Source organism: Pelodiscus sinensis, chromosome 1 (assembly GCF_049634645.1).
Source record: "Pelodiscus sinensis isolate JC-2024 chromosome 1, ASM4963464v1, whole genome shotgun sequence".
NCBI lineage: Eukaryota > Metazoa > Chordata > Testudines > Trionychidae > Pelodiscus > Pelodiscus sinensis.
Genome location: NC_134711.1, coordinates 82,178,919 through 82,200,469, shown reverse-complemented (window position 1 = coordinate 82,200,469; position 21,551 = coordinate 82,178,919). Strand labels below are relative to the sequence as shown.

The 21,551-nt window shown below is 42.0% G+C and overlaps 1 protein-coding gene and 1 long non-coding RNA gene across 13 annotated transcripts in view; one reads left to right on the top strand and one right to left on the bottom strand.

The window, feature by feature from the left end:
• The window catches only part of LOC142830216 (uncharacterized), a 47,479-nt gene extending 44,778 nt beyond the window's left edge, over positions 1–2,701 (top strand). For 2 of the 3 annotated variants that reach the window (XR_012905262.1, XR_012905264.1), the window contains exons 3-4: positions 267–791; positions 1,912–2,701. This is a non-coding gene — a long non-coding RNA (uncharacterized LOC142830216). The remainder of the gene's footprint in view (positions 1–266; positions 792–1,911) is intronic. The other variant, XR_012905263.1, reaches the window with a different exon arrangement.
• The window catches only part of CFAP54 (cilia and flagella associated protein 54), a 238,111-nt gene that overhangs the window by 28,619 nt on the left and 187,941 nt on the right, over positions 1–21,551 (bottom strand). For 9 of the 10 annotated variants that reach the window (XR_012905249.1, XM_075933796.1, XM_075933789.1 and 6 more), the window contains 8 exons: positions 17,986–18,088; positions 15,499–15,637; positions 13,381–13,538; positions 12,989–13,180; positions 10,834–10,960; positions 8,622–8,777; positions 5,627–5,735; positions 2,720–2,825 (listed from right to left, as the gene is read on the bottom strand). Coding sequence is in view for 9 of the 10 variants with exons in the window: in XM_075933796.1 (XP_075789911.1) it covers positions 2,720–2,825; positions 5,627–5,735; positions 8,622–8,777; positions 10,834–10,960; positions 12,989–13,180; positions 13,381–13,538; positions 15,499–15,637; positions 17,986–18,088 (1,090 nt within the window). In the remaining variant the exon portion in view is untranslated. The remainder of the gene's footprint in view (positions 1–2,719; positions 2,826–5,626; positions 5,736–8,621; positions 8,778–10,833; positions 10,961–12,988; positions 13,181–13,380; positions 13,539–15,498; positions 15,638–17,985; positions 18,089–21,551) is intronic. The other variant, XM_075933762.1, reaches the window with a different exon arrangement.

Here is a 21,551-nt window from a genome sequence, read left to right as displayed (position 1 = left end):
TGTTAGGTGAAGGGTCTCTGATCTGGGGTATAGCAGGGCCCCTGGTTCTGAGAGAGAAGATCTGGGAGGAGTGGCAAGGGGTTGCAGAGGAGTATATTTTTCTGCCAAATAGGTCTAGCTTTTTTATATCTGGTGTTGCCTTATACTGCGGTGTTTTGGCCCGCTGTTGTGCCGCATCTACCACCAATGAGTTCAGCTGTGGGTGGTTAAAGAGGAACTCGAGATTCTTGGAAGGGACAAAATATTTCTTGTCTGCTCTCCTGCAGGTCGGTGGCACCGACACTGGTGTCTGCCAGATGATCTCTGCCGCCTCCATGATGGCTTCATCAATACGGATGGCAACTTTTGCACTCTGCCTTGGGTGCAGATTTTTTAGCAGTCGATACTGTTTCATTTGCACTTCTGTTAGCTGGATTTCCTGGGACTGGGCCACTCGCTTGAAGCCATCTTGGAACTGTTTGAAGTCATCAGGCGGAGGCATGTCCACTGGGAAAACCGCCTCGTCCAGCGAAGAGGATGAACAGTCAGGAATTAGGTTTTCAGTCTACTGGTCCTCCACTTCCGACAATTGGCCGTCTTCAGCGCAGAGTGCTGTGTTGTGGCACCCGGATATTGGAGAGGTCAGCTGGCAACTGTGCTGTTGCTGTGGCAACGTGTGCCTTGCTGGTGGTGGTTCAGCACATGAAGATTATTGATGTATATGGTGGAGTGATGAATATGGGGAGTTGTGGTGGTGATCACAACATCAATCTGATGGGTGAAACGACGAGTACCTGGATGATCTACAGCTGGTATGTCGCCTCTCATAGCTGGAATACAGAGAATAGTGATAGTGTGGCAACCGTCTGTATGGTGGGGAGTAGGATCGGTGCCTGTAATAGTCACTGTAGGACAAGTGCCCATATGAAGAATAGCATCTGTGGTAGAACTGCTGTCTTGGGCTGTGCTGCCAGTAGGCATGCTGCAGAGGTGATCGATACATTGGAGGAAAAGGGGAAGGTCCCAGTGAAAACCTTGGAGAAGAGGAGTGGGGAATCCTCTGTCTCCATGTTTTCACAGCTGCTTTCACTGGTGGCTTTGGGTTTGCCGGTGCCGGCTCCAGCTCCTCCTCCGGTGCAGGTGTTTGAACCAGTTGTGGCACCTCTATCTGTCGGTGCTGGAGTTGTTTGTACCACGGGACCACTCTGCGGTGCCGACAACAGTGCCAGCTCACTTGCCGGTGCTGGGAGAGCTCTGTTCGCTGCCGATCGTGCCCACACAGGTGGCCACTGCTCCGGCACCACCTGCGGGGTTGAATGGAGCAGTGACAATGCCTTTAAAGCGCAGGTGCCACTTGTCAGTACCGAGGCTGCTTTCAGCGCCGAAGAGGATCATTCGGATGCCGCAATCTTCTTTGCTTTTTCCCCTGACACAGGCAGTGAGGTTTGTGGGACAGAGCCAGAGGACCCTGGCTTATCCCCTGCAGTCCTCTAAGGTGGGAGCGATCTGGCAGGGGAGATTTTCTTTCTTTTATGTGCCGTTGGCTGAGAGCAGGAGACCCTTTGATTTTGGGTCCCCCCAAGTTGTCCCATAGCCATTATATCAGGCTCCGGTGCCTTGTCAAACAACAACATTTTGAGGTGCATTTCCCTGTCACGGCAGGTGTGGGCTGTCATTTTAGAGCAGTACCCGCATTATTGGGGAATATGGGTTTCCCCTAAACAGTGTATACATACTGAATGACCATCCGACATTGGCATGGGTTCCCGGCATAGCACACACTTTTTGAAACCTGGGGATCCAGGCATGATTGGGTTCAACTTACCTCCTGTGAATTGTGTTGTCAGTTTGACTCCCTGACAGCAGGAAGCTGAGGTTTTTAACGAAGTATTAACAAGTCTCTTTCTTCTTCTTCTTCTTCTTTTTTTTAAGATAAGAGAAGATCAATCAAATGAAGGAGGGAATAACTATTTACAAGTCATTATCTACAGATCCCCTGAGGGGACTGAAAAACTGCTGAGAGAAATCGGAGCTCCGTCTGTGGCCAGGGACGATTGAGATGAACTGAGCGGGGAGCTGGGTGAGCGCAAATATCAAAGAGCACAAACAGCACATCTGCACATTGCGCATGCACAACCCAGCTGAATACAGCTATGCGAAGCCTCCGAGCTGAGGCGCTGGGATGAGCCCAACACCATGAGTGGAGCACCCACAGGGACCACTCGAAGAAGAAACAGGAACTAGGTGGTCATAGGGTTTTATTCAACTCTCTACTCCTGAGGGAATTTTTGTGTGTGTCTGTATTGTGACAAACATACTTGATGATAGTTATTTTAAAATAAATTACCAAAAGAATTGAAGCTGGTGTGATTATGTGGTGGTAGTTTGACAAATAAAATGTCCAAAACTTTAAAATATTTTGTGCAGAATTTGTATTTGTTTTTTGGGGTGGTGCAGCATGCTCCTATGAGTAATTTGGGTATTATTCTTTTGGCCTCAATGCTTTTCTGTATATTTTAAGTCATTTCTATATACAACATTAACATTGGAAAAAAATAGCATAAACCAAACTGACTAAATTAGAATTCTACTGCTGTACTTTATGTTACTATTATGTATTTGTAATATATATTGTGGAAGTTTCCACACCCGGCTAAAAAAACAAACGATGATTCATGCTCGGAGGAGGTTATCTTTAAAAAAAAAAGAAAAAAGAAAAGAAAAAAAGGAGTATACACACCTTTGTTTTGGATGCCTCTATCTTAATGGTTTGTGAAGCCTCATCCTGGTATACAGACAAATGGAAATATAACAGTGCTATCTCCAGGTAGGATTTCCTTACCAATCTGCAGAAATAAACACAAAGATGCATTGATTTTAAAGCCAAAAGGGACTGTTACAATTATCCACACTGAACTTTTGCATAATACAGGTTGTAAAATCCCATCCAGTCTGTAACTCTGAGATAGCAAAGCTTTAAGAAAAAAATCCAGTCCTGATGTAAAGAGTTCAAGTAAAAAAGGTATACCATATCAGACAAAAAAAATCTAACAAATAGCATAGCTACTTAGTAATATGAAAAAAATATTTTGTGTAATATGCAAACTTGGTAAACAAAAGCTATTTTTGTCAAAATGGTCTGGTTCTACGTACACAATTTGATGTGTTTCTACATAATTCAATGTTTCAGTATGGGTCACATGTCCACTGACTCATTTTTTTTCCTCTGGTGGACAGTTGATTTGGAATACAGCTCTCCAGCTAAACCTATAGGAGGGTCCTTCCTCTTCCAGGAATAAACAAAACATGTCCAGACAAAGCAAATCAGTCCATTCATCCCCTTGCTGGACTCAGATGAGGTACAGGGGAACATAATTCCACCTTCAACTCTGAAATCTCACTCTGAGACCCTAAATTTTCAAGCAGGGTGTCATCTTCACAGTCTCTCTGGGCCATTTCCTATGTGTCTTTATTATAGTAGGTTAAGACACTATGGTTGGAAAGATTCCTTAATGTTCCTGCTCCCTGAAGGTGTCTGTCACTTGTCAAGACTTCCTATTTGGCTCTAAAGTATTTCTAGGTCCTCCTAGCACTCACGACACTTCCTGTGCAAACCACAATCTTCAGATTATGTACTCCTCTTTTCAAGCACAACCACATGCTGAACTATTGCCAATTCACAGATTTACTGTGGTAAATTCTAGCAGAGATGTGATTCTTATGAAGCAAAACAAAAGAAATACATTCCTACAAACAGTTGTGTAGACCAAGGAAAGGAGAACTAAACCTCAAAATCAAAGAGCACGAGTCTAGACCAAGCTCTTCAAAACTGTTGTAAATAAATTTGTGCACATCACAACTCTTTTTCTGAACCAACATTTCACATATTACAGAATAACGCTAAATCACCTCTTTCACAGACAAGATAACTAAGCACCTGCACAAGGTCACTTCCGGCACAATCCAGAACAGTACCCAAGACTCTAGTACAGAACTATCTTATATCTACTTTGCCATACATTCTGTTAGAAGGAATATGGCAAATTAGATGCTTGTGAATTCTATATTAACACAGTATGGTACTGTGTCATTCTCTAGAACAGGGGTGGGCAATAATTTCCACTCCAAGATTTTGGTAAGCTGTCATGGGTCGCACTTCTGTGGAGGGGGCACAGAGTCTCGGATGGTGGGTGGAATGCAAAAGGGAGCTTGTGATAGAGGACTGGGGTGCAGGAGGGAGAGTGTGGTCTGAGACAGAATTTGGGTGGAAGGGGTTATGATCTGGGACAGGGACTTGGAGTGAAGGGTCCAGGAGGGCTTATGGGTGCAGGAAAGGATTCTGGCCTGGAGGAGAGCTGTAGGAAGGGGTGCTGGGTCTGGAAGGAAGTTGTGACCTGGGGGAAGGGTTGCATAGGGTTTGGGTGGTGATGTGGGGCAGAGGAATGGGGTGCAGAGTCAGGGAGGGGTATGTGTGCAGGAAAGGATTCTGGCCTGGGGGAGGAGGTGCAGAGTCTGGGAGGTGGTTGTGACCTGGAGGAGGTGGGGAGCGGAGATACAGAGGGTTTGGGTGGTGGCCTGTGGCAGGTAGTTGGAGGGGAGAGAGCAGGTGAGGTGCCAGAGACAGGCTGTGACTGGGAGGCACTTACCTATGCAGCTCCCAGCCAACAGCTCTGCAGACTCTCTGCTTATGCACTAGGCAGCTGCTCCATATGGCTCTGCTCCGGCACACGGAAAGAGGCGGGGCGAAGGGTGAGTGAGGAAGCTTCATTCTCTGCCCCTGACATCAGCAAAATGTCTCATCTCCTATTAGCCAGAAGCTGGCCAATGGGAGCTGGGAGATTTTACTAGGGGGCAGGGACAGCACACAAAGCTTTCTCCTTTTTATGTCATTCTAAGTACCCAAGAACCAGGTACTTAAAATACTTAGAGCCCACTCTATAAGCTTCATTTAGCATGGACACTAATTGACAATACTTTTTCTCCAATTTTCCTCTTCTCTTTCCCTCCCCATCCCCTCTCTTTCTCTGCTATTTATTTCTACCCTGGCCCCCTTAACTCCATTCATCTGAAGAAGTGGGTTGTGCCCATGAAAGCTCATGATACCATCTACATTTTTGTTAGTCTAAGGTGTTGCAGGGCTATTCACTGTTTAAGTTTTTTCAGTTAGGGTACGTTTACACTGCACAGCTATTTCGAGATACCGGAGCTACCCTGCATCTACACAACGTACCTGTTATTCTGAAATATTTTTTTAAATAACGGGCACACTATTTCGCCATTCTGGTAAACCTCTTTGCACAAGGGATAAGGAATGGCTCAAAATAGTGTGTTATTTTAAAATATGACAATTTTCAAAATAAGCTATTTCAAAATAGTTTCAAAATAACATATGCAATTTACATAGCACAAATTGCGTGTCTTATTTTGAGTTTAGGGTGCTGGGTAGATGCACCCTTACAGACTTACATAACCACCCCTTTGAATCTTTTTATCTAATGTAATACTTATGTGTTGGTTATTTCAGTGTGCATGGAAATATATATTTAAACCCTTGCAATATTTACATTACATAAGAAGTTGTAGTTCCAGAATACAGCCAAACACCACATAATGGCATGTTTGGAAACACATATTCAGAGTTCCTTACCTAAAGTTTTGATCATTTCGTTGACTCACTTTTATGGCATCCAGAAGGCTTTCAGCAGCTAGTGGTGACTTATTGTTACCTGCTTCAGTAATCTGGCGCTCTACCTTACCTAAGAAAGAAACACAAAGTAGTTTTACATTATTTTATTTTCTCTGCAAGACCCAAATTCCTTTTTCATGCAGGAAACTTGGGTAACATGTTGCTTTTCCTTTTCTCCTACTGATAAGCAACAGGCACATATTCAGGTTTTTATAATTTGCTTTTAAATATAATGTGTGATGTCAGTATGAAAAGTTATTCCAAAGTGAAGTATTATTCTTTCTTGAAATATATGGAATAGTTACATTAACTCTGGAAACACAGCATCACCTAAATGTCATTAGAATCTAACAAAGCATGTCAATATTGCAGCTTGTTCTTTACAACTTATTTGACTTTCACTCAACTACAATGAACTTAATGGGACCCTGTCCCTGCATCAAGTCCTGTTGCGGCTCTGCAATAATAGCATTCATAGTATTCATGCAGAACTGCAGTGGTGGTTGATGCCAGGACCTGGCATGAGCTGGAACTGAGCCAGCCTGCCCATCCACCAGCTCCCCTATCTCCTAATAATGCAGAGCTGCAGCAGGGGTTGATGTCAGAACTGGCTTGAGCTGGGACTGAACCAGCATACCTGCGCACCAGCTCTTAAAGTGCTTCTAATGCACAGCTGCAGCAAAGGTTGATGCTGGGACCCAGCATGAGCTGGGACTGAGCCAGGCTGTTGGCCAGCCCACTAAAAAGTTTACTCAGAGCTGTAGGGGCAGGAGGGTGGGATTGTATGTAGCCAATAGTGTTAGCCAATAAGTGGCTTATTGGTTAATCATTTAATCAACTACACTATTACATACTTAGTTCTGGGGCTGTTTTTGTTCAATATTTTCAACACTGATTTAGATAATGTCATAGAGTATACTTATAAAGTTTGTGGACAATACCTAACTGGGAGGGGTTGCAAGTGCTTGAAAGGATTAAATTTCAAATGGATATGGACAAACTGGAGAAATGGTCTGAAGTAAATAGGATAAAATTCAATAAAGACAAATACAAAGTAGTCCACTTATGAAGGATCAATCAACTACACACATACAAAATGAGATATGATTGCCTAAGAAGAAGTACTGTGGCAAAAGATCTGGAGGTCATAGCAGATTTCATGCTAAATATGAGTCAACAGTGTAACATTGCTGCAAAAAAAGCAAACATAATTCTAGGATGAATTAGCAGGATTATTGTAAACAAGACACAAGTAATAATTCTTCCACTATACATAAGGCCTTGTGGGAGAAAAATCAAATAACTCCAATTGTGTCAAAGGGGGGACTGTGCAGAAATCAAAACTCTCTAAAGAAAACTGCTGTAAGGGTTAAAAAGTTTTCCAGGCCTCTCTCCCTGTATCAGAGTGAAATCAAATTAACTCTAATCAAAGACCCTTAGGAATGACTATCTCAAATTCATGGATACTCCTAGTCTGTCACAAATTGTCATGTAAACCCTTATCTTTGTCACAGTTTGCCTTGTAGACTCCTCCACTCAAGTTCTCATGTGGCTTTGTGTACTGTAAAAACTTACTTCTAGCACTCCTGGGGTGAACAGAAGTCTCAGAGTACTTCTGCTGAGACTTTGATATGTTAAAGAAGAACAATCCACAACTGAACTGTCTAAGCATTCTGTATATAGGATACCTGAATCTGTCTGTCAGGGCTGCTGCTTCACTCTTGGAAGTGACAGCCTGCATGCATGCATCATAAAGTTTTCCCTTCTAGGTTTCTCTCCTGCCTCACTGATTTGACCTCCGGCCTCGGACCCTTCTGGGGCTCTGTACCCCAGGGGAGCGAGATTTCCCCCTCAGCCTCAGATGAACTATTGTGTCCAGTTCTGGATGCCACATTTCAGGAAAAATTGGAAAGTCCAGAGGAAAGCAACATAAGTGATTAAAAGTCTAGGAAACATGATCTCTGAGTAGAGATTGAAAAATTAGATTTGTTTAGCTTGGAGAAGAAAAAACTGAGGGGGGATAGAACAGTTTTCAAATAAATAAAAGATTGTTACAAGAAAGATGGAGAAAAAAAAGTCCTTGAAAATCTCAGAGGATAGAACAAAAAGCAATGGGCTTAAATTGTTGCAAGGGAAGTCTAGGTTGGACATTAGGAAAATCTTGTCAGCGTTGTTAAGCATTGGAGTAAATTTCCCAGAGAGGTTTTGGAATCTCAAAGGCTATGTTTACACTACAAGTTTCCTGTGCAAAAACAGCAGTTTTGTGCAAAAACCAGCAGAGCGTTCACACCTCAAATGTGTTTTTGTGCAAAAAAAAAAAAAATACAGTCAATTGACAGGACAGCAGGCTTTTGCTGGTAGAGTTATTCCTCTCTCCACAAGGAATAACTCCTTTCTGTGCTACAGCTCTTGCGCAAAAAGGCATGTGTGGATACTCTGCAGGGGTTTCTTGCACAAAAAGAGCCCATCAGAAAAGGCACAGGTGCTCTGATGGCCATTCTGTTAATGGCCATCAGAGCTTTCTTGTGCAAGAGCGTCCATGAAGCGTGGATGCTCTTGCTTTTGAGGTATGGATGCGCTTTTGTGCAAGAAGTTTGAGGAAGATCTCTTTTGCAAAAAGCTTCTTGCGCAAAAACCTTGCCTTGTAGACAAAGCCCAAGAGTGAAGGTTTTAAAAAACAAGTTAGACAAAAACCTGTCAGGGATGGTCTAGATAATATGCAGCCCTGCCTCAATGCAGGGGACTAGAAGAAAAGATATCCTGAGGTCCCTTTCAGTCCTAATGATTCCATGAAACCCCTCTTGTATTTCTAAAATATGTTAAATATAGTCAAGTATAATTAAATGCAGTAGCGATATTTTAATTCAGTCTGTCAATGTGGGAAATGTCAAGAGCATGTATCTATTTTAAGGTACATTGCAGGCATAAGAATATGTTAGAAAGGTAGTTTGCTTACCTTTCTGAAAAAGAATTTCTGCTTCCAGATCTAATTCTCTTGTTGCAGATGTTCTACAAAGCTCCAATGCTGTTTCTAAATGACGGAGAGCAGATAACCATTGTAATGGATTCTTTTTTTTGGATGCGCAAGCTACTTCTTGAGCTAATGCATGTCCTGAAAAGAAAACATTTTATGCAGATAAGAGTAAATTATTAAAACCCACAAATATTGTAAAAAGGAAGTAACCTCCTTGTGGTGAGAATTATTTTATAGTATATCTATACAGCAGTGTTATTTCAAAATAACTGACGTTATTTCAAAATAACAAAATGTGAGTGTTCTTCCTTCAACTTCCTACTGTGTAGACAGCGCCAAAAGCTGAATTAAGATATTTCGACCTCAGCTATGCAACTGATGTAGCTGAAGTTGTGTATCTTAATTTGACTTTTGTCCTACAGTGTAGATGTGTCCTTACAATACTAAACTCCAAAAATCTAAAAGGCATAAATATCTCAATGATGTACTGTGGAGCTGAGAGCTCTTGAAGATCTTTCAACACAAAATGATGTAAATTTAGTTTATATAAACCATCCTAAGTAGCTTGGTTCACATGGGACACAGGAACCAGACCTTCCATAGGATATTTGAAAGGAATGGCCAGGAATCATTCCCTAGTTTCACTTGAACTTTCAGAATCTACACAAAAACAAAACTTCCAGAAATCTCCAAAAGGTTTCTTTGACATATTGCATAGAATTCTGTAAAGCGTATCTGTTCTCTTAAGCATTTCCGAGAAGTTTAGATTGAAAGGTAAAAACTCACCAAATTAAGTTATTTTTTTGCAGAATGATTTATACGGTGTGAACTAGAATTATATGGATGGTAAGTGATTGTATTTGGGATTTTTCTCTTTACGTTTTGTATATTTTACATGTATACAAGCACCATTGGGCATACATCTTTTATGAAGATAAAGAAAATAACTGGAGCTACTGGGATTATATCATTCAAGTTACATGATCTTGCCCCAAGTTCACATGATAAATACCATACTGTAGAGTCAGATCTACATAAAACTCCCCACATCACATATGGGCAGCTGACCCATCAAACCTTTTAAAGTACTGACACTGCATTTTTCCTACCCTGCACACACATGCAGGGCAAAAAAAATACTATATCCAAGGCCCTACAAAATTCACATGAACTTGGCCTGGGGAGGTCACTCGTGAGAGGTCACTCACAGGATGAGAGTGCCATCCCACAGGCCCTAACTCTATCATAACTATATCATAGCCACCTTTGTGAATCAATGAGACCTCTCTGCCTTGTTCTACATACTGATATCTGTAATGAAATATTATTCAAATACCATACCTAAAGACAATTGGCAGGATGGAATAAACAGGAAATATTAATATTGTTTGAGAAGCTTAACTATCAATGTCCTAACTTTTTAAACATTTGGCTTTTAACTGACAAAGATCCAGTAATTTAAGCCTCTAACAGAATTTAGAGCTTTATTTTCCTGGGAATATTCAGTGTATTTCCAAGTTACTTGCAAAGAAATGTCATGAATTGCTAGTTACATTAGACAAATGGACCAGAATTTATTTGTTCATTAACAACTCATACACAGCATTAAACATTATAACTTATTTTACTGAGAGAAGGAATATTGGCCCAGATTATTTCCTGCTCTTTTAAAAAGAATTGTTTAGGTACCATAACAACTGTTCTGCGATGATTCCCCATGAGGATCTATATATTAGGGAGTAAGGGTAATATATGGTCAATTCTCATAGAACAAATGTTGTGTGGCCCTCAACGTGCTGCTGTTAATAACTTTCATTCTTTCTTAGTAAAAGTTAATTGAAAACTGTATATTGTACTAGGCAGTTGTTTACATTACACTCAGAAAAACAAAATAAATGGATACATAGATGCAAATTATATGGAATATACATGCATTATACAAATCTATAATATTTATGTGAAATCGTTGTAATTGTTATAGTTGTTCTAATAATTGTGCCGTGACTACATAGTTGTTATGCTGTTTGCAGTGACTACATCCATCTAGTGAAGATCTCAGAAGGGCATATTTTCCCTACATTTTTACTATTACTTAATTAGAAATTGATGTTAGTTTAGAATAATTTCAGTTAGTCTGGTATTAGTTTTCAAATATTCATCAAATTATTGCAAGAATGTACTTAATATGTCTTACCAATCCTCATTTTGACTTTGGCTAATAGGTTGATAGCTGGTAAGTAATTATTTGTCAAAGGAACCACAGGACTTGTCAATGCAGGGTCTTTTATGCACTGCTTAGTTTGTTCTCCAAAAGTAAAAATCTAGAAAAATTGTGTTTTATAAAGACAAGTTATACACAATACAAACTATATACATCCATTTTATATAGATCCAGGTTGTAATTCCTCACTTTGAATGCATACAGGGGTTTGCTCTCACAGGTCCAAAGCCCCACTGACTGACTTCATTGGGTCTTATGAAAGAGCATTGAAGAAAACCTTCAAGCTGCTGAATTAACTCCTATTGTCCTCTCCATTGAGAAGTAAGTTCCTCTAAGTTGGGTACTTCAAAATGTATCCCAGAAGTGGGAGACACAGGGACATTGAGCTCATGATTTGGTTTATGAATCTAAGGCTTTTAAACATGATTAAGGGCTCCAGAAGAAAATTCCCACAAACCAGAAAGTCATTCAGAAACAGAACCTCTCTGACACCTAGGTTCTGGAGATGGAATACTGCTACAGGTTGTACCTCTCTGGTACACCAGCATTCCCGGGACCTGAGTGGTCCCGAACCACAGAGTTTGCTAGATCAGGGGAGGTCGAGGCTCCTCTCGAGTCTGTGGGCATCCCCAGAGCCTGGGCTTCTCTGCCCACTGCTGGGGCTTCCAGGATAAGCCTCCTCGGGCTGGGATTTCCACAGCAACCACCAGCCCCTCTTCACAGGGGTTCTCAGTCAAGCCAGGGCTTCCTGCTGGCCCCGCTCCTGTTGGGGTTCTGGGACAGGGCTGGGGATTCCCTTTGGCTGCTACCAGCCCCACTCTTGCTGAGGATCCCCTCCGGCTGTTGCTGGCCCTGCTTCCACTGGGTTTCCCAGCTGGAGAGTCCCCATATCTGCCACCAGCTCAGCTGAAGCGTGGGTTCCCTGGACGGCATTGGCCCCACTGCCACCGGGATTCCCAGCTGGGCTGGGGATTCCTCTCAGCTGATGCAAGGGCTCCCCAGAGCTGGACTCCCCACCCACCGCAGGATCAGCCCCTACCAGCACCTGCAGGACTTCTAGCTGGCTCATGCTTCTCACCTACAGGGCTCTCTTGTCTCTGTGGTCCTTCCTTCCAGACCATGGATGTTACCAGACCAGACAGTCCCTAATTTGGGAGGTTCAACCTGTACTGCTAGATTTGAGAAATGATCTTGAAGACAATGTGCAACGGTCTCACAATAACATAAATGTATGTGCCAACACTGCAAGCACTGTTGACATAGGGGGAAACTGGGAACTGCACTTATGCAGGCTGTGAATTATTCGGGTTAGCAAGTTCCACAGATGGAAGTCTAAGAGGATAGGCTGGAGCATTTTATACTTGATCATCTAGCTTTGGAGACATAAATTAATAGTTTAAAACTCTGCATGTCTACACTTAAGGAAGGAAAGATTTTAATCTGAAAGCTTCATTTGTGAGCCAAATAAATAGGAAGAAAATGAAGCCCAATAACAAAGGAAATAGCAAATTGCTGTAAACTTTTGTTACAAGTTGTATGCATTTAGATGAATTTTAAGTGTATTTATGTTTAAATTCTTATGTAAGATCACTTTATTTACAACACTTAAGAGTTTAGTTATGTGAATATCTATGAATACTAAATATTGCTATTTTATACTTGATTTCTGGTTTGAGTGAAGAACCCAGGCTAAAATTCTCAAATTAGGATGCTTAAAGTTAGGCACCTAAATCTGTAATTAGATATTTAATGAGATGTCTGGATTTGCAGAGGTGTTGAGCATCTTTATCCTTCAATGAGAGCTGTGGGTTCTCAACATCCTTGAAAAATTAGGCCATTTATTTCAGTACCTAAACCGGTATTTGGGATCCTAAGTGCTTATCCATTTCAAACGACACTGGATAGTATTCAAAATACAGATTATCTATGTTTATACCTAACCTTCATGAGTCTGTAGGAATTAGGTAAGAAGGACTAATTCTGTACAGTGTATAAACTGGAAGAAATTTAATTACATACACCCTTTCTTTCCAATGAGTTGCTAAAATAGTTTCCAGAGTAAGATGCAAATCAGAAGAGTATGACGAGTTTGCAAATCACACAAAACTAAAATAAATCACTAACTCACCCTCACCTGTTTAATGGTAATTTTGTGAGCCAGAATTAACAAGTTTAATCGTTCAATTACAGAAGAGTGATGCTCTGTGTCCTCATCCATTTGTGCTGTCAATATGTCAGCTAGCAGAAGCATACTTTTCACTAGTGTTAAAAAAGCCTTCGGGGAAATAAATGGCTTTTCTTGGAGTAAATTGATTATGTCCTATTTGAACACAGATAACATAAATGAATTTAACCAATGTTACCGTTTGTTTATAAAAATCCGTAAATAAAATGAAAAAGTATGTTTATAATCACAATATCTAAGAGATATTAACTATTTCAGTCTTATTTTGTCTTGGCAGCAGTTTTATTTGTCAAAGCCACAAAAAACTAACAACTATTCTTTGTTTCCATTCAAACCTGCAGAAGAAGCTTAATGCCGGTCACTGGACGCCTTTCTTGCAGATCAAGTATAACAGCTTGCACCAGCACTTCAGCCTGTGTCTCAATGTCATTGAAGGCCTCTGCTTCTATTATTACTTCATTTATTAGTCTTGAGCACTCAGTCATGTCATTTTCTAAAGGAAAGAACGGGATTAATAAAAATAAAATAAGAATGATTTTACAATAACTTTCTCTTCAGCATTAAAGGTGACATCCTCTTTGAAAAATGACTGTAAAAGTGATTTAATATGATTCCATGTTTATTATGTTTTGCTGATTTCTATATCAAATTTGTTCAATTTACAAGAAAAAATGTTAATTTCAAATTGTCAGCATTGTAAACACACACAAATTGGGTTCTTTTCTTCATGAGGATAAGTAATGAAGATTCTTCAAGACTAATGATACTTTCTAATTATACCTGCTCAACTCCCCTCTTGTCTTCAAAATCTGCAGTCAGTTATAATTTTGAAACTCCATTAATCTTCATAGGAGTGGCACTAGTATAATTTAGAGCAGGGCTACTCAATATTCGGCCCGTAAGCCGCAAGCAGCCTGCAGCCCGTTTCTTTGTGGCCCAGTGGGAGGTTTGAGTTCTTGCGAGGCTCAATACATGGCCTGCAGGTGGGATCCTTTGAACATGGCCTCCACTGGGAACAGGCTCCACAATGGCAAGGCGTCTCCCGGGCTGGGTGAGCACTGAAAGACGCACAGCCAGGTTCAGGATGTCAGTATTTCTAGTCCCCAGAGAGGAGGTGCCAGAAGCACCATAGCATTGTGGGAAGTGCTTTGTATTCACGCCCATCAGTGTGAAAAAAGCCCTTTGCATATATGCTTGCAGGTAAGTTACACTTAAGTTGCAGTCCTTGGCATGTACTGTGAGTATTAGGTGTGTCTAGACTACAGGGTTTTGTCAACAAAAGTGGACTTTTGTCGACAAAACTATACCTGCGTCGACACTACCACTGAGTTCTGTCGACATAATGTCGACAGAACTCGGCAGTTTTGTTGATGGCGGTAAACCTCATTCTACGAGGAATAACGCCTTTTGTCGACAGACTTCTGTCGACAGTGTAGATGAAATAACACCTTCTGTCCTTTGCGTCTACACTTTCATGTTGACAAAGCAGCTTGCTTTGTCGACAGAACTGGATGTAGTCTAGACGCTCTTTGTCGACAGAAGCTTTGTCAACAATATCTGTTGACAAAGCCTCTGTTGACAAAAGCCTGTAGTCAAGACGTACCCATTGAGGCTTCCAAAGTTGAGTAGCCCCGATTTAGAGCAATCCTATGTTAGTAGAGATTACACCAGAAAGAACAGATTTGCAGACCCCTTATTGAACTTGCAGAACTTTAAGTAGGAAAAACAACAGTTCGGTTTACAACTAAAAAATTAAGTCTGGAATCAATGAGACTCAAACAAGAACATTTTACAGTCACCTTTCAAAGTGAAAGTAGAATTAAATATATATTTTTATATAAATTATAAATATACAATTTAAACATATTTTAATTTGTACATATATAGATAATACAATATAGTTAACATCAATTCATAATTGTTTAACTGATATACAATCTCATATAAAAAAAAAATCCCTAGCAATTTTGTGCAATTAGTGGCATAAAGTATTGTTATACTGTCATGTTCAAAAGCTTGGAAATAAACTGGAATAGAACATTTCCATTTATAGGAGCTATATAAAGTCAGCACAGCAGAAGAGTATTTGAGGTATGCTCAAAATAGAGATATGTAGCAGCAATAATTTTTAAAAACTAAGTGTGCCTATTTAACTTAATTGCTTAAAGGGTAATGAGCATTAAATAATACTTCTTTGATTTAATGGCTAATACTTTATAAACTAGAGGAAAAGATCAAACTCCAAAATAGAATATTTTCTTGGCTCTATTGGCTGAATTCAGTAGAAACAATTTTTTACTGATTGTTCTAACATTAATATTTTTATTATTCATACTGTAGTTGAGATAGGGATCAGAAGACCATTATACTGGGCCTATACAGTCACCCAAGAACATATGGTTCCCTGCCCAAAGAACTTACAATATAAGACACAAGAGCAAGGATAACAGTACCTTTCACGTCACCAATGCCACGGATCTGTGATGTTACTGCAGCTACTAATGCCAAGCGACATCTCAGCCACAGACGTATGTTCATATGTTCTTGTGCTATTGCATTGCAAGGCATCTGAACATTGTCTACATAAGAATCCTGATTATATTTCAAAAAACAATAAAAAAGTTATTCTGTGAATATATTTTAACACAAATAATGTAGGCCTGTTTATATTATACTGATAAATACATAAACTTAACACAAAACAAATTAATACACATATATTAAAATAGCAAAGTTATAATTAAAAGTTTATTCAGTTTGGGTGAATCATTTTTATTACAGATGTCAATTTGTGATTTATTAAGTTAAAACTGAATAACATAATGAAGACTGCAGAGAAAATGAAACTGTGATGATGTGAGAATATATATACACATTCCGATGATAAAACTGAAGGACTATGTGCATTTAATATACACTTTTGATCACCCCATCTGTACTTTGCCCATTAATCCACCGAGATTAATTCTAACATTTCAAATGTCTAACGTACCTCAATCAGTTATCTTCCAGAACAAAACCTACTACACATTTTTTTCTTTTTCCCTCCCAAATAAGAACTCAGTATTCTGAGGTGCATAAAGGCCTATATTAAACCCTAAACCAATAACAAGTCAAACAGGTCATTAAGTATCAGAACTAAAAATGAATGTAATCAGTGCTTTTTTTGTGATGGTACTGCCCGGTACACAGTACTGGCACCTCCAACAACTTTTCCCCTTGAGTACTGGCACTTTTTTTTTTTAAACAAACAAACAAACAAACAAAAAAAACCTCTGAATGTAATGTATCACTGGAAAACATTCAGAAGAATTTCCAACCCAACCTTCTATACCACTGACAATCCATTATAAACAGCCTTTCTGAAACCGAGTTCCACAGCCCAGATGCCAATATCTCGTGCCATCAAATGGCTTGCATGATTTCAACCAATGATAAAAATTAGCTACAAAGCTGGTTTCTGAACTTAAAAATTAGTCTTCTTTACAGATATTTAATGGTGAGAGCCTTAACGACTATTACAGTATATCTTATATTTGACTTTTCATTGTGTAGTCACAGATGGCTCTACAATATGTTGGACTATAAAGATATAGGTTTGGATCTCCTTGGTCCAGCACCCTCAATACCTGAATGGTGCTGGATGAGGGATTTTGTCAAACCAGGGGAGATCATTTCTGGTCCCCCTGACACCGCCCCCCACTTCAGCTCTAGCCTAGCCCAATGGCCTCCGGCTGGCTCCCTACCTGCTGCAGGCTCTGCAGGCCTGGTGACACTCCAGGCAGCCACATGCCATGGCTCTTGGCTCCCCCAGGCAGCAGGCCCTGCCCTAGGGCAAGGCGAGCAAGGCAAATGCCTTGGGCCCCACGCTTTTGGGGCCCCACGCTGCTGAGTATTCACCATCCACCGACTGGGCTTAGGGCCCCGCTCCTAGTGTTGCCAGACCAGAGAGTCCTGGTGGAGCGCCAGCAGTAGAAAGCAACCACATACCGGGCAGCCACATGCTAGGACTCTCATCTCCCCTCCCCCTGCAGCCACGTGCCATTGCTCTCCTCACCCCCACAGCGGTGCACCAAGGCTTTTGGCTCCCCCAAGCAGCCATGTGCTGTTGCTGTGGACCCCACGAGGTCACTGCCATGGCAGAGGCTCCCAGCACCATTGGGCCATCATCACCGTTGCTGTGGCTCCCTGCCCAGCCAGGCAGCCAGCTGCCAAGTCTCTCAACCCCACTGGGCAGCCGTGCTGATGTTCACTGGGCAGCACCGCCAATAACTCACTAAAGGCAGGCAGCCCACTGCCCTGCTAGCCCTGCTTTCTACTGCTGGTCCTCTACTGGGACTCTCTGGTCTGGCAACATCTGTGCCAAACCATAGATGCTGCTGGACCAGAAAGTCCCTGCTTAGGGAGTTTCAACTTGTAGAAAAAGATCTCAGTTAAAGTTCTGTCAATCTTTAGACAACTATTGAGATTAGGACAATTGATCAGACCCTATACTAATTTTAGATTTCAGTGCTGAAATGCACGTCAGTTTGGCTCTCCCAGTGAAATGCTCTCACTCAGTACATTTGCTCATACAATTTAGATATAGTAAAGTCAAATTGCCTGTTTATTTTATAGCATTGAAAGATTTGTGGGAAGGTTTGAAGTTCAAATCTATATTCTACAATATAAAAGAAAGTCTTGGATTTCTATCTAGTAGCACAACAACTGGGAGGAGGATAGGTCAATACGACAAGGTACTCCTCTGGTAGGTTTTTTTGTTTTGCTTTTTATGGGGTTTACAGGCAGAGGAAAATGCTGATGCTAAGAAGTAGAACATGAAAAAGTATCCTAATTGCATATATAATACTCACAGCATATTAACTACTATGATGGCAACAAAAAAGTCAAAGTTTACTTAAGCAAATAATTTAAAAAGTAGAATCTGTATCAATACATACTCGACTCTCTGTTTGCTGTATATTTAGCTGAATATGTGGAACATTCTTCCTGAAAATTTTAGCATCCTGAAGAAGTCGAATTGCAGACAAAGACAAAGCAATACTGCGAGAGGGAACATATTGTAAAATAAATAAATAGATAAACAAACCAACTAATACAATACAAATTTTATGTTTTTATGTAATCATTCTTATATCTAGATCATTTCTGATTTTGAACCAGCAGTTATTGACTAGATTTTGCTTAATTAATACTAAAAAGCATACTTGGTCAAACCCTGTGTGGCTGGCACACCAGAGGATCACCAACCCTGCCTTAATGTAAACAGGAATCAGGCCCTGTGAAATTTCAAAAAATGCTAGATTGATCATACTGGAAGACACAGTCCTTTCTTTCTGCAGAAAAACAAAGGGTGAACTGTAGCATTTTGAGATTACTCACATTACCCTACTCATATCACCCTATCAATATGTCTCAAGTCTGCACTGGATTGACTTTCATCAATTCTGCATACGAAAACCTTCCAGCAGCAATAAGAACCAAGACAGCTATGTTAATAATGGTTAGTCTTCCCTCTTTTCCCAAACTGAAACTACCTAGGCCCTGCAACTTGTAGTAGTGGTAGTCCCATTGGCTGTGTCTAGATTGCACCCGTTTTCCGTAAAAGGGATACAAATTAGACAAAGCGCAATTGCAAATGAAGCGGGGATTTAAATCTTCCCCGCTTCATTTGCATAAACATGGCTGCCGCTTTTTTCCGGCTCGGGGCTTTGCCAGCAAAAAGCGCCAGTCTAGACGGGGATCTTTCGGAAAATAAAGCCTTTCTGAAAGATCCCTTATTCCTGATTTTAAGAGGGTTTGGAGAGCTTGAAAGGCACAGGCAGGGGCCGCTCCAGCTCAGCTGCTCTCAGCCTCTGTGTGGGGGGCTACCATGGCTGCCCCATCCTTCTCTCCCTATCTCCCCTCTCCCCCGCGCAGGGCTGCCAGCTCCCAGCCTGCAGCCCTGAGTGGGGGGCCTGTCAGTGCTACCGGATACCAGTTAACCATTACCCAATAAGTAGCACCCTTTAAGGGTGATGCTTACCAGGTAACTGTTTAACTGATTACCTGTTAACATCCCTACTTCCTACCTTACTTGTTTCTCCCCTCTCTGGGTTTGCCAGTCTCCAACTCCCTCCACATTAAGAGTGACTGTTGCTCTGTGAGGGTACATCTACACTGCCACCCTAGTTCGAACTAGGGTGGCTAACGTAGGCATTCGAACTTGCAAATGAAGCCCGGGATTTAAATATCCCGGGCTTTGTTTGCATGTTCCCAGGCACCGCCATTTTTAAATGCCCTATAGTTCGAACTACCTGCCCGCAGCTTCATGCGGCACGGGCTAGGTAGTTCAAATTAAAGCTCCTAATTCAAACTACCGTTACTCCTCCTGCAATGAACTTCATTTGCAAGTTCGAATGCCTATGTTAGCCACCCTAGTTCGAACTAGGGTGGCAGTGTAGACATACTCTGACGGAGAACAGGCAGTAAGAAGGAACTGAAGGAGAGTCAGGGAAGTTCTACCTTTTACACCCTCAGCTTGGTACAGATGGCAGAGCACCACCACTCCTTTGAGTACTGTTAGGCTACATCTAGACTGCATCCCTCTGCCGACAGAGGGATGCAAATCAAGCACTTCGGAAGTTCAAATGAGCCTGGGATTTAAATATCCCAGGCTTCATTTGCATACTCACGTTCGGGCGCTGTACCGATCACGCGCCCTTTCAAAAGTGAAAGTAAAGCGTAGCCACGGTGAAGAGTGAAGGCTGCCAGAGCTAATCTCACGGATGTCAGGCAGTAGTCACTGCGTGTGGTGAGTGAGCCCTGTGACAATTCCCCTCACCAGGACAGTCTTCAAAGTGGTACAAGCACTTGAAGCACCTTCAGCTGCTGAAGTTGAGGACAAAAAATGAGGTGTACAGGATCTTCCAAAAAAGCTTCCTGCTGTCGGCAGAGCCTTACTTTCACTTTCGAAAGGGCGCGTGATCAGCACAGCGCCCGTACTCGAGTATGCAAATGAAGCCCAGGAAATATCCCAGGCTCATTTGCACTTCCGAAGTGCTTGATTTGCATCCCTCTGTCGGCAGAGGGATGCAGTCTAGACACAGCCTTAGGGAAAATCCTCTGGCAATGCCAGGAGAGAAATCACATATAGTTGGATACTGACAAGAGAGTTTCATAAAACTGATGTGGCAATCACAAAAATAGAGCAGTCATTGCATACTGGTTTGGCATTTTATCTTGGAGAAATTTATAGCAGCATTAATCTGTTTAATAGCAACAGTGGACTACAAGGATTTCATTAGGAGAAATGTCTATAGGCAGTTTATGAGTTCTCGTTTCCCCATCTCCACTAAACACTATATTTCCTAACTGTGATACAAAATAATCATAGCCTTGCTGCTGGACTTCAGGATAATTTCTGTCTTCTTTTAAATTATCTAAAGACAATTCAGCTGAAATACTAGACAGTTGTGCTATGCTAATGTCTTCACTTAGTTAGATGTTTGTACAGCACTCTGCAGAATGAGAATGCTAGATAAGCCCAATGCAGTATTAGTATCATTCCATGTATTTAAGAGAAAATATTCTCTTTGGTTGGCTTTGACCCTAGACCGGGGTAGGCAATAATTTTTTTTTCTGGGGGGGCCACTCCAAGATTTTGGTAAGTAGTCAAGGGCTACACTTTTCTGTGCAGGGGATGCGGGATCTAGTTTGGAGGCTGGACACAGAAGGGTGCACAGGGTAATGGACTAGGGTGCAGGAGACAGTGTGGGGTCAGAGGGTGTTTGGTGGAGGAGGGGGTTGTGACCTAGGTCAGGGGGTTGGGTGTAGTGTCAGAGAGGGGGTGCGGGTGCAGGAGAGGATTCTGGCCTGGGGGAAGGGTGTAGGAGTGGGTACAGAGCCTTGGAGGTAGTTGTCACCGGGGGCAGATGGTGCAGATGGTTTGGAAGGTGACCTGCAGGAGGGAATTGGGGTGCAGGAGGGTTTGGGGTACCAGAGGCAGGTGCAGGCTGGGAGGAGTTTATCTAAGTGTCTCCTGACGCGCAGGCTGCAGCACCTCCAAGGCAAGCTGGGATCCCTGCCTGCTACAGCCCCAGTCCACTTGAAAATGAAGACTGCTCCTTCCACGTGGCTCTCAACTCCAAGTGGGGAAGAGGCTTGCAACACCCCAGTCTCTCAAGCCAATCTCTCAGCTCCAGTTGGCTGGCTGAGAGATTGGCTGAGGTCAGTTCTTACTGGCTGGTTTTTTCTGGACAATAGGACCTGTGGGCAGGGGCAGATGAGGGTTTTGCAGGGCCCACAGCAGCACAATTTCGTGGGGCCTCCCTTTGACATGGCTCATGCGCTGCTGCACCACAGCACATGCGCTATGGCGCCACGGCACATGAGCGGGGCCTCTTGAAGTGCGGGGCCCGGGGCAGCCACCCCACTCGCCCTCCCCTATATCCGCCTCTGCCTGTGGAAGTAGGAAGATTGCACAAAGCCTCCCCTTCGCTGCAGAGCAGAGAGCCACAGGGACTGT